The sequence below is a fragment of the Arachis duranensis genome, chromosome 5 (genome assembly GCF_000817695.3).
Source record: "Arachis duranensis cultivar V14167 chromosome 5, aradu.V14167.gnm2.J7QH, whole genome shotgun sequence".
Lineage (NCBI taxonomy): Eukaryota > Viridiplantae > Streptophyta > Magnoliopsida > Fabales > Fabaceae > Arachis > Arachis duranensis.
The window spans coordinates 101019551-101032584 of NC_029776.3; the positions used below are offsets into that span (position 1 = coordinate 101019551).

Sequence of the window (13034 nt, forward strand, 5' to 3'; positions counted from 1 at the left end):
AACCACCAACAATCTTCCAGTCGCAGAAGCTCTTGCACGGACAATGTTGATGCTTGACCCCTTATTCACGGCCCGTGTATTCCATCAACGAAGTTTTCTCGCAGGCCGTGGACACCCACACAGCAAATCCCGTGGACACTTCACCGACCAGTTGGCAACAGCAACAAAGATACTTTCACAGCCCCGTGGGATCCTTCAACAAACTCTCTTACGGCCCGTGGACAGTATCACAGAAAACTTGACAGCAATGCGAAAACGGGAAAGTCAAACCAAACTCCGATCAATGTCTACACGACCCGGAGGAAGCAAAGGTGATTAGTTGTGATTTCAGACGGTTTAGGGTCGGCAATTAACATTAAAAGCTTTTGAATTCTTTTTTGAACAATGACGCAACATTGAGAGAGAGAGAGAGAGAGAGAGAGAGGTAGTTTCAATCCAACGGGATAGGCACGGGTTACTTCGCTCTCCACCACAAAGGGCAAATCAGACATTGTATTTTAGCGTATGTATGCGTATCTTGGTTGGGAGTTGGCAAAAACAATATTTTGTTGGTATAAATTTTTTTTGCCTACTTAAGAAAGTGATAAACCACTCTTATTTGAATAGTGTCACTTTCATATACGTTGTCTTTCCCTTGCGTTTCTATATGAATATGTTAAACCTTCATGTACTCTTCTTTTAATTAAAAAAAAATAGACCATCCCATGCATTGATGATAAAAACTTCAATAAGATAAAATAACTTAATTTCTTAATGCAGTGAAGACGTTATTCACAACCTGTAGCAAATGAAGGATTCTTTTGCCAGAAAACTAACCAACGTTCCACAAGATACACTAAGGATAACTTCAAAGTACCGCCTCATTTCCATTGCTCCCATACGAACAAATTAGACAGAGGACAACTTTCAAATGACCTAACAGATGACACTAGATTCACCAAATTTGCTAGCTTATACATATATAAATGCCCTACATTGCTGTGCTTTCAAAAACCTTTACAGAACCATTACACCAGAACAATGATCACAGCCGCGCAACGGGGGAGGTCAACGATTTCTTCTCCGGCAATTATGTATACATATAGACAACAGCCGTGGAAACACTGAGTAGGGCTTTTACTTTTCATCACACTTGTTCATTTCCTTTGAGAATATTGTACTTGCAAAGAGGACAAGTTGCATTCATCTTTAGCCATTTCACTATGCATAAAGAATGAAAATGATGATTGCACGGAAGAGCATGGAGCTCTGTTCCATCCTCGTAAGGACAAAGGCATATGCAACATTCCTGGAAAACAAAACAAGCATAAATAAACTCAACTGAAAATAGTGTTAAACCTAGCAGACTATGTGTTTTTATATTGATGAATGAAATGCTCAATTCTATGTTAGGCGATTTTTCTTTTTTTCCACACAGACAATTTATGGTATGGTAAACGTAAAAATCGAAGAGTTCAGGCCAACATCTTCAACAAAGTTCCTCTTAGCACCATGTTCATCAGGGCTCAGAATTAATACTGCCCCTCATGAGTCCGAAATTTCGTCTTTGGAGTGTGTTCTTCGTTCATTCAAATATGATGATATCCAGATTTTAAATCTAGGTTGGAGAAAATTTGAGCCCCACCAATCTAATCCAACAATTCACAAATAACCAGAATTAGAAACTCCAATATTGTGATTTTGTTCAAAGCCCTGTCATCAACTGAACCTCCATCTACAATCATTTTTCTTTAACTAAAATAACAGGTCTAAAAAGGACTTGTACTAGCCCTTATAACACAGATTTTAGCATCTCATCAACTATCTTTTCTATCTCATTTTTTCGGATGGCAGGGGTTACCTATATGGCCAAATACGAGGAATATTGACACCCTCTTCAAGAACGATAGCATGGCCATGCTCATGGGTTGGAAGGAGTCCATCCGGGACTTGGAATAAGTCATCCAATAGCTGCAGTAGCTGCTGCACTTAATGCAACAGAATCAGGGCTTCATCATCGAGAACTTGAGTCTGAAATGATGTTATAAGATAGCTCTCTTGGATTTTAAGGGCACTCAGAGCTGCTTTCCACATAGCCTTACTCCTACTCTAGGTGGGATCTCCGTTCCAATGAAAACTCCTTCCCTCCATCACTTAAGAGCCATCTATCATCTATGTATGTTCCCCTTCATATTTCCCCAAACTTGCCACCCAACCAGTATGTTGAAATAGTTCCAACCTCCACTAACTCAACAAAAAAATTGTTGGGTTGGGATTCCCTGCACCATCACCACCACATCTTCACATCTGCCTACCCCCTTTCTCTATGGAACCATGCCCTAATTCCACTCTAAAAAGTCTTAACATTCTCATGGTAACATAAAACTTCTTTGCTACCTTGTGGGAATGAAGCTAGCTTCATCCCCTGAATCTACTAGAACTAGTACCACCTGCCCCAAATTGTGGTTAATCGTCAATATTATAAGAGGAAAAGTGAAGCATCATTTCTTTAACATCCATCTCCTTTAACACAGGTCCCAAGTCTTCCTCTTCCTCCTCCAATTGCCTCTCCTCTCCTTCTCCCAACAATAAAAACATGATGGTGTCTTGAGTTGGCAAGTGCATTATGGGCCCCATTTGTCACTGCAGCTAAAGCACAACCTTTTCTTCTGCATCTCAACCCATTCCTCATTAGACAATTTCCATACCCCATGAGCTTTATGGCCCACCGTCACACTAGTTTTAGCCCCAGCAGCTTCAGCTCAGTTACCCCCACTCCCAGTTTTAGCCCCTCCTTCATCCACACTAAAATCCTTAGGTAGTGTTCGATAGTATCCATGTTTGGCAAAGTCATGGACACTGTGGCACATGTCCACTGTTTGTTTGCTGAGACAAAACTTTTATAGACATGCTAACACACAATGCATACAAAATAGATGTTTCAGTGTCCTTCCACATTTGTCCCTATATTTCCAGTTTGTTCTTCTCCCCTCTCCCTCACTCCCACCTCCTCCCTTTCTCCCTTATGCCTATACTGTCACCGCTCCTCTTCGCCTTCGTCGTTGCTGCCTTTACTCCATCTTCACCTCCTCTCTTCTTTTCACCTTAGTCTGCCTTCGCCTTCCAGATATGTTGCCTTCCCTTTCTTGATCTGCCTTCACTCCAACCTTCCAGATGTGTTGTGCCTCCCTCTCCCTCTCTCGATCTGGCTGAGCCTCCGCAACTGCCTCCTGATGTCATCTTCCTCTAGCTTAGCTACTCTTCCTGATGTCATCTTCCTCCACCTCTTCCTCTCTTCCTGACGTCGTCTTCCTCCACCTCCTCCTTTCTTCCCTGTCGCTGCTCCCTCTAGTTCTGGTTTTCTTTTTCTTTAAAAATAATAAAAATATATTTATATATTTTTATTAATTTATTGATTAATGTTTTTTAGAATGATTTGTGTTGTTTTAATTTGTTTGAGTGAATTTGAGATTAGGCTAAGAGTTTTTAACGGTGGTGATTTGGGTTGAGATGGTAGTGATGAAGTGGTGGTGGTGGTTTGCATAAGGGTAATATTGTCATATTGATATGACATATTTGTATGTTCTTTTATGTACTTACTTACCAAACAAGTAAAAAATATTGTCTTTTATGTATTTAATAACCAATCGAAGTTTTATATCCCCTCTTTCATATCTCATCACTATCAGAATGATTGGATCTTACACGTTTCCCACTATCCTCGCCATGTGGTAATTCTGTTACGTCAATAGGCTCCTCCTTAGTCTCTTTCACTCTCTTTTCCCTTCTGCTCTAGCTATATGTCATAGGTATATTTCCCTCTCTTAGTAATGGAACCCTAAGAAGGTTCTCCTTCCTCTGTTACAACTCCAAGGTATGTAACAAACTACCTTCACTTAGCTAGTACATGCCCTAAAGCCTCTACCATTTTACGATGAGCCTGTGGCCATTACTAGCACACACAATAACTAGACTGCCACCCTGCACACGACAATGCCCCTCTCCTGCGTGATTGTTTAACAAGAAGCTGGATTACTCACAGTTTAAGGTCTTTGGTTGTGTTTGCTTCGCTTTTCTAAAACATAAAAAGTAAAAAAATAAAAAATAAATGAATTTGCTTTACACTTTTCTAAATGAACTTTTCTGGGTTAAAATAGGCTCCTTAGGCATAGTTTGAGACACTCAAAGCTTCTCGAAGGAATTTGGGGTTCAATAGTGCTACATGTGACCTCTCCCTCTCATGTCACTTGCATCCTAGTGTACATGGATGATATATAATCATCAATGGCTCCTCTCCCTCTGACAATCAAAGGCTCATTGCTACTTTGTACAACAATTTTTGTACTCAATGATTCAAATGCCCTACACTACTTTTGGGGAATTGAAGTTTAAAGTCTCCAAGATGGCTGACTATTTCTGTCCCGGCAGAAGTACATTTTGGCGACCTATCCAAAGGAGCAACACGGAAAAGGCAAAGGATATTTCCACACTAATGGCTTCAAGCCTCAAATTGTCTCATAATGGCAGTGATCCCACCCTATATGGGTCTATTGTGGGTCCCTTACAATACGAGACAGTCACTAGGTCTAAGATATCTTTTTAGTATGAACAAAGCTTGTCACAGGAAAACCATTGGAAGTGAATAGGATTTTGAGATACCTAGTTGGCACTTGAGGTCCAGGCATTACACTTAGATCAGGGATAGATCTCAAACATCTGAATTTAAGAAGGTATTGCGATGCAGATTAGGCAACAATATGATTGGTAGGAGGTCAGCATCTGGTGCATGAGTATACTGAGGACCAAACATTATTTTTGTGGTGATCCTGGAAGCAAACGACAGTGGCAGGATCGAGTACCTAGGCAAAATACAGGAGTATGGTTAATCTCACCACAGAATTGATATGGATTCCGTCTTTAGTGTTCCTGCTACAAGGCTGGTTGTGTATTGTGATAATCTCAGTGCTATTATGTTAGCACACATTCCGTTTTTGCACAATAGGACAAAACACATGAAATTTAATATTCTTTGTGAGAGAGAGAGTAATGGAAGGCAGTGTCTAAAGCAAAGTTTTTGAGCTTAAGTGATAAACTACTTGTAACAGATTTTTGGAGATGTTGAAAGCCCAATTTCAGGGGCCATAAGAGTGAGTTATATAAGTGATAGTAAAGCCTAAAGAGAAGATATTAGATGCTGTTAGTTATTACCGCTGAGCCAGCTAGAATAGGACAGACTAACTACCTAATAGCTGTCACAACTAACTATAGATAGAAAGGATTATTTACATCCTTGTATTTAAGCATAGCTCAGTGCTAAACTGTGACAAACCCCGACAGCCAAGAAGTTCAGCGGCAACAGAGAAATTACTCCTTTTAAATATACATATAGGAGGAGAGTAATAAGAAAGGCTGTGTGAATTTAGGGAGTTAGTTACAGGAGAGAGATATAAATAGGAAGTGAGGAGCGTTGGTTTTAGGTAGGAAAAGACTAAAGTGAGAATTGTGGAGAGAATTGGCCTCTTGAATGCCAAACATCATTTCTGTTACAGTCATACACCCTTACTCAGTATACTCATTCACTGGTTTGGGACTATCACATTGATACTTCCTCTCCAGTGATTCCTCACAGTACTTCTATTCTTGTTATTCATGACTATTCATACTACTGCTTTTCTACACTCTCTCTATCCGAATCCTCTTCTACCTTCGGTGATACCAGAGAACCTTACATAAACTCAGTCATAATACACATTACACATTTCTTAAACTTCTGTCTTTCTGAATTCTCTCCTCTCAAAACTCTTAGTAAATTCATTGAAGGGGAATACACAACTACATATTCCCCTCAAAAAAATCAAAATGAAATAAGATTTCGAACCTACTATATGATCTTGGCAATTCCAAAGTCAGCATTCAAATGAGGACATATAATTTATTGATTTTCTCCTTTTCAGGTAATCAAACTGACATAAAAACATAGCACTTATGCAAAGATCTTTATGCATATTCATAAACATAAAAGAACTTATAGAACCCTCCATTTCTTTTTCACAGGTCATAATCTGAACTACACAAGACAAATATGAATTAATAATAGTGTTTTAGTAAACATACCGCATCCTCTGGCAAAAGTGTCCGTTCGTTTGCAACATATCCACTACTGGTTTCAATGGGAACCATTCTCCCAGCTCCCCCAGTAGGCTTTTCCTCATCGCTTAAAATTTCAAATCTGTATTTTGGAATTATACTGAGATCTGCCTCTGACGCACCTTCCTATGTTTCCCAAAATAAGACCATGAGAAAAATTAGAACACACACAAGTTTAAAATTTTCTGCCAGTCAGTGTCAAAGAATTTTGTTCATACCTGTCCTGCAACAGCATAGAGAATAGCAATGATGCAAGGCAAACAACAACAGAGGGCAATGCCAATTAAGCATGCCAAAACAACACAAAAGATAGCAAAGAAGACGTCAAATGCCAAAAACACAACAGCCAACCTGTAAAATTCAAAAACAAATATATCCTTACATCATTATGAACAACCTACGCAGAATTCATCACGCAGTCTATGAAATAGAAAGAACTAACGGAGAAGTTCCTTTCAGTCCTCCAAAGGAACAGAAATTGATTAACTTCCCTGTATTAGCAGCATCAAATTGGTAGGTAAACGGTAGTTAATGCCATGTCATTAGTTTCATCCTTTTAAGCCCCACATCAGACCATAATTGATAGTTTAATAAATGGAGGACCAAATTGAATATATGCACAGCAGAAAATAGAAATCCCTCCAGAGAAGTGAACAATATCCATTTGACCTTGTTTAACTTGTCAAGGTTTAATGACTATATTAAAAATCACAAATCAATATCAAAAGGAATAACTGATTCCTAATATACCACAAAGGATTTTTCCCACAAATCTTTAATAAAAACCAGGTTCTTCTATCTGCATTTCAGATTAAAATATATCTCTTGGCACATAGAAGTAATGTGTTAAGCATAAAATAAAAACAAAAAAATCTTATTTATCACTTGTATGTCTGTGAATCCACATGTTAATCATATGAGAATATCAAACCATTGAATTTTAGTAGATAGAAATTATAGAATATCAAGACAATAGAACGAGTATAAAAATATTATTCTTACTCAAAAAGTTACCAAACAAGACTCACCAGTATAAGCGTGGGGCATCTTGCAGAAGTATATCACCACCAGAGACAACCCAGTAAAAGCCCACTATCCACCAAAGGAATGAAATCCCCGTATTAAACGACTCACATCGTTTTGTGAATCTGCTTTGAAGATAAACAAAATATCTGAAAATCTTAATTACCTAATGCAATCCAAACAAGTAAATGATAATATCAATAAGACAGATTCTTATTCAACAACCAATACTACAGTAATACAATCAATGCCATGTCTACACAATGCCAAGAAACCTTGGAGGTTTACTCTAGCATGTTAAATCCTTCTGCAGCATAGTTAGTAGTTTTACCATCACATGTCAATTAATTAATGCTGGTACAACATAGACCTGAAATCTATGCAAATACTAATTAACCTAATATAAGAGGGAAAATGTTAGGATTCAACTGCAAGGTATGGGACTTGAGCCAAGTATGGGATTCCGATGGGAGGTTTATAAGGTCTTGGACACTCCAATCACAATAGCTAACTTTTCTGATGTCGTGCTCCAATGGTTTGCATAAGAAACTATTGAAAATGTATTGCACTCCTATATTTAAAATTGAAGAAATTTATCTTTGATCAACCAGACAATAATTACACTCATCCTATCATATATCATATGTAAGTAATAATAAACAAACCAAAAGTCATTGTAAAATCCAAATATATTTTAATAACATTGCACATGATCAAAAACAGTGAAAATCCATTAACATATGGATCCCCTCTCAATCAATCATATGCTGCTGTTAATTCAAACAGACAAGGATGTCACTTCATTTCACACTTCAGTTACTCTACAAAATAAAACAACTGGCAAGGACTCCTATATCAGCTCCAGCTTCAACAGTTACGTCACAGCATAAATGTACTTAGCAAACCCCACATCCTATAAACCATGCAGATTATGAATAAGACAATAAGTGTATATTAGTACACCCTCATCAGGAGGTTGTCAAATGTCTATTGCGAATATGCAATCAGGCTGCAATCTTGTAATAAAACAACTATGGATCTGTTTGGTTTGTCGTTTAGGCAAGGCCAGTGTTTACTTTCTAGTTTTACAAACATAGTTTTGCCATGAAGAAAAATGGGTAAGACATCACGTGTGCTTTAGATTGTTTTTCTCAAGGGGAAATTTTACATTTTCAAGTGGTCATGTGAAACACAATAGTGGATTTTCATGGGAGAGGATTGAATTACAGATGTTGGATGTTTGGGGTATAAACTGTATACATAGGATAAATCCAAGGGGATTAATTGCATGTTCCTTTTTATCAATACTATACATGCTTCTTAACACTGAAGCGATATACCTACTAAGAAGGATGATAGAGAGGTATCGTAGTAATAAAAAAGATCTACATATGGTGTTTATTGACTTGAAAAAAGCATACAATAGAGTGCCAAGAGAGGTCTTATGGAAAGTTTTAGAAAAGAAGAGAGTAAGGATCGTATATATTCGTGCAATTAAAGACATGTATGATGGGAGTACAACTAGTGTGAAGATTCAAGGTGGTGTGACAGAGGAATTTCCTATTGGTATAGGATTACATCAGGGATCATCCTTAAGTCCATACATTTTCACATTAATCTTGGAAGTACTCACAGAGCATATCCAAGAGCCTGTACCGTGGTGCATGCTTTTTGCCGATGATATCGTCCTTATGGGAATGTCAACGGAAGACCTAAATAAAAAGTTGGAGTTATGGAGAGAAGCTCTAAAAGTGTATGGGTTGAGCATAAGCCGGAGCAAGATGGAATATATGGAATGTAAATTCGGCCTGCGAAGGAAAAATCTTAATATAGAGATGAAGATTGGAGATAACATCCTACGGAAAGTTAAGAGTTTTAAGTATCTTGGATGCATCATACAGGATAATGAAGAGATTGAACAGGATGTAAATCATAGAATCCAAGCAGGTTGGTCAAAATGGCTGAACGCGTCTGGTTTTTATGTGACAAAAAAATATCTTTAAAACTTAAAGGTAAATTCTATCACACGGCTATCAGACCGGCTATGCTTTATGATACAGAGTGTTAGGTGGTCAAAGGGAAGTACGAACATAAGTTAAGTGTGGCAGAGATGAAGATATTGAGATGGATGAGTGATCATACTTGATTGGATAGAATAAAAAATAAAGATATAAGAAAGAGGGAGTTGGAGTAACATTTATTGTGGAAAAGATTGTAGAATCGTGTCTCAGGTGGTTCGAACATGTGAGAAGAAGACCGACAGAACACCCAATCAGGAGGGTGGATGAGATGGAAGATGGATAACGAGTGAAAGGCAGAGGAAGATCTAAGAGGATCATTCATGAGGTGGTCAAACGAGATCTACATGTAAAGTCTTTCTATTGACATGATATATGATAGAGCTCAATAGCGTCATTTGATTCATGTAGTCGACCCCACCTAGTAGGACAAGGCTACTGCTGTTGTTTCTGTTGTTGTATACAGGCTTCTTTACTAAAACTTTATCCTTATTTATCGAACAAAAAAAGAATTAACAGTTGGCATTTTCAAATGCATTTTAGGCCATGGTTGCTTTGCACTCCATCAAACAAATTACATTTATTCAAAACTTCATACATATTTCTTTTCTGTTCATCTTTTCTATTCTATTCCCTCTCATTCTTTGCCGGGGTGGGTGGGTTTGCCCACTTACCTACCGTAAGATTTAGGCATTATTCATAGATTTATTTGCTCATGTACTCATCGTCAAAAAGGCATTGTTGAACAACAACATACACAAGCTAATGAAATGGGGCTCTACATAAAGTATGTATCTAATGGCATCAGCTGCATACCCTGCCTGAATTGGTGTAGGTGGCTAGTGGCTAGTGTTGACATGTATCTTCTCACGCCAAACCATATATAACAAAAACAAGAAGATGTGCTGACATATCACATGCATGTGTTATGGTAGATCACAAGTATGGTGAATTTTTGCCAACTTCACTTTCATCAAATGCAACTAGGTGTAGGCTTAAAAAAAAACACACGTAACAAATAGTCAAATATTCATAGAAACTATGAAGCCATGAATATAAAGGATAAATTTCACAAAAATAGATGCCGTTCATAGGTTAAAACACCAAGATATTAAATAAATTTTTCATAAATGACTCTAACCAATGAAAGGTTGCTATGCACCACTTTTTTCTCCACATTATCATGATAGAAAATTACTTACTCTGCCCACCTCCATTGAAACCCGTTCAATTCACTATTCATGGCCCCGTAACTAATCTTGATCAACCAAACTAATCACGTCACACTATCTCTAGCAGCAAATCCATTTGTCCCTATCCAGTCACTTGATCACACGTGTCTGTACTCTGTATTGCTAAGTGTGTTTGGTTTGGTGTTTAAAACATAGAAAAGCAAGTCCAAGTTTCTCGAAGGCTTCATTTTTTTGTTTGACTACCTTTTTTCCTCTGAACACAATGTTATTTTGTACGTTCAGGTGAAACAAAAAGTTTTGGCTTTTGCTTACTTGTTACCTTTGAACTATTGATTGAGAAAATTTATTTCCTTTCTACCAATATTGCCTTTCATTCCCTTCTTTAAAAAGAGGCATAAAGAACAATCTTACTTTACATCTGGTTTTTGCGTGGTATCTGTGGTTCCAATATTTTTTTCCATCAAGAACTCTCATATTTGTTTCAGTCACTAAGGTAAATATTTCAAAATTTTTTATCATGCTTTCTTTCATGTCTTGATTTTTACTTATTTTTTATTGTATTTCTTTTGTTTATATGATGAATGTTGTTCCTTTTTTCCTTTTTTTATTGTTTTTTTAGTGCTTTGATGTCCCATGCATGTTATTGTCTTTTTTGTGGAGTTCTTATGGTTTCTTGTATATGAGTCCTCTTCTTCTATCAATTTACAGTTCTTTGTTTCTTTTTTGTATGGAACATTTTATTTTAGCTTTGTACAATTTTATAGATGTGGTTCTTGTATACTATGTTTATTATTATTTTCTTTTATAATATGAATTATTGATCCATTAGAAAGAGCAAATTAAATTAAAAAAACTAACCATAAATAATAATAATAGAATTATAAGTAGTGAAAAATTATAACCCAAACGAGTACTAAAAAGAGTATTCAGAGTAATACATAAAAAAGTACTATGTAAAAAAGTACTAGAACAGAGTACTGAAAAATTACAAAACTAACATTCTCATGTATATATATAAAATTTAAGAGAAAGATAATATAATATGTTTGATTAGACATCTTTATGTATATATATCTAAAATTTATATTTTTTTCCCCTAATAGAATAATGAATAACAATGAATCTCAAAAGACAAAAACAAATAGGACGTATAAATTGATTAACAAGATTTATTTAAATATCTAAAATAAAATGTTAAGATAATATAAAAAGAGTTATTTAAATTTGTCATTTTCAGAAATTTTTCATCTAAAAATAATTTTGAGTGATGTAATCCAAATATTTATTTTTCATCTAAAATAAAATGTTAACACTTATTTTTCATCAAAATCAAAATTGAAAGATCAATTTGATTCAAACTCTCATGTGCAAACCTCAATTCAAATACACACTAAGTCATTCACGTGAACTACATATCTGGCTATCTTAATTCCAAAGCATAACATACTTATACCTACTTCATGAGCTTGATCGTAACCCCAAAATTTAACTAGATTGACCAGTAGAAAAGCTTGGCAAGTGAACAAATCAACTAAAGTACTACACCAACATGTGCCTTGCCTGTTCTCTCTCATTTCCATGTCGAATTAGAATACCATCAAAATAAACTAAATTCTCAAAAACGTGATTCCACTAGCTCATTCCCGAACCATCATATACAACACAAGCTCTAATTTCTCCAAAGCTTATGTCTTTTTCATGTTCCCCCAAAAGGTCCTTGCATCTCAATTTACGGAATCAAAACTAGCACACAAACATCTTAATAAAAGAAAATTCCAATCAATAAAAAAATCAGTTTAATATTGCTACTAAAGTCAAAATCAAACCTCAACGGTGAAATAAAATTCAAACGAATTAAACATACCCGGAGTGAGAAGAGTTTCCATCACCAACATCATCATCGTCACTATCGTTGGCATCCTCAAAGCTATCAACATCCTCGCTTTCTATGCCACTCGTCCTTCGCTGACGCCGCGAATTCCTTTGGTTCCGGCGGCGGTACTCGAGCCACACCAGCACCACGTGCAGCAGGCACTGCAGCCCGTACCCGAAGATCCACAGGCGGATCGGCGTTGGCGGTTGTCTGTGATGACATGGCTAGAGAGAGAAAACGGATAGCATAATTCAAATTGAAAGGGAGAGATGGGAGTGAAATTGTTATATATTTAGGCGAAGCGGAAGTAGCGTAAATTGGAACTGTGGGGGAAATCACTTTCCATGCGGAATTGAAGATAAAGTAATTTGTAGTGTGCGCGTCTAGGTCACTGAATTATAATTCCAGAGAGAAGAAGTGCCGAAAGAGGGGAAAGGAACAAAGGAGATTAGGGGAGAAAGGATTTGTCAGTGAGGCGTTGAATGGTTGGTAAGTGTCGAAACGGTTGTTGAAAGCGCTGGGCTTTTGGGAATGCTTAGAAGTTAGATCTTGAACTTCAGCTCACTCGGTGAGTCAAAGGAAACCGGAAGAAACGGTGGTGGATTATTATCGGTATATATGGACATTGGACAGATAATCACCCTTTTAGAGTTTTAGTTATTTTATTTATATTTATGTTAAAATAATAAATATAGATATCTATACCAATATATAATGGGGATATGGGAGTTTGGTATCCAATTCCTTCTTTCCATTTTACCCTTTTTTTTTTTTTTCAAGAAAAGGGTTTACCCACCTCAC

General features: G+C 36.8%; 1 protein-coding gene across 1 annotated transcript; it reads right to left on the reverse strand.

Annotated features, from left to right (window-relative positions):
• Positions 1-728: 728 nt before the first annotated feature.
• Positions 729-12859, reverse strand: LOC107490935 (E3 ubiquitin protein ligase RIE1). The gene is made up of 6 exons (XM_016111732.3): positions 12818-12859; positions 12225-12457; positions 7155-7274; positions 6345-6477; positions 6094-6252; positions 729-1288 (listed from the first exon to the last, which is right to left on the reverse strand). Exons 1-6 carry the CDS (start codon positions 12857-12859, stop codon positions 1127-1129), a joined length of 849 nt encoding a protein of 282 aa, XP_015967218.1. The 3' UTR covers positions 729-1126.
• Positions 12860-13034: the final 175 nt, after the last annotated feature.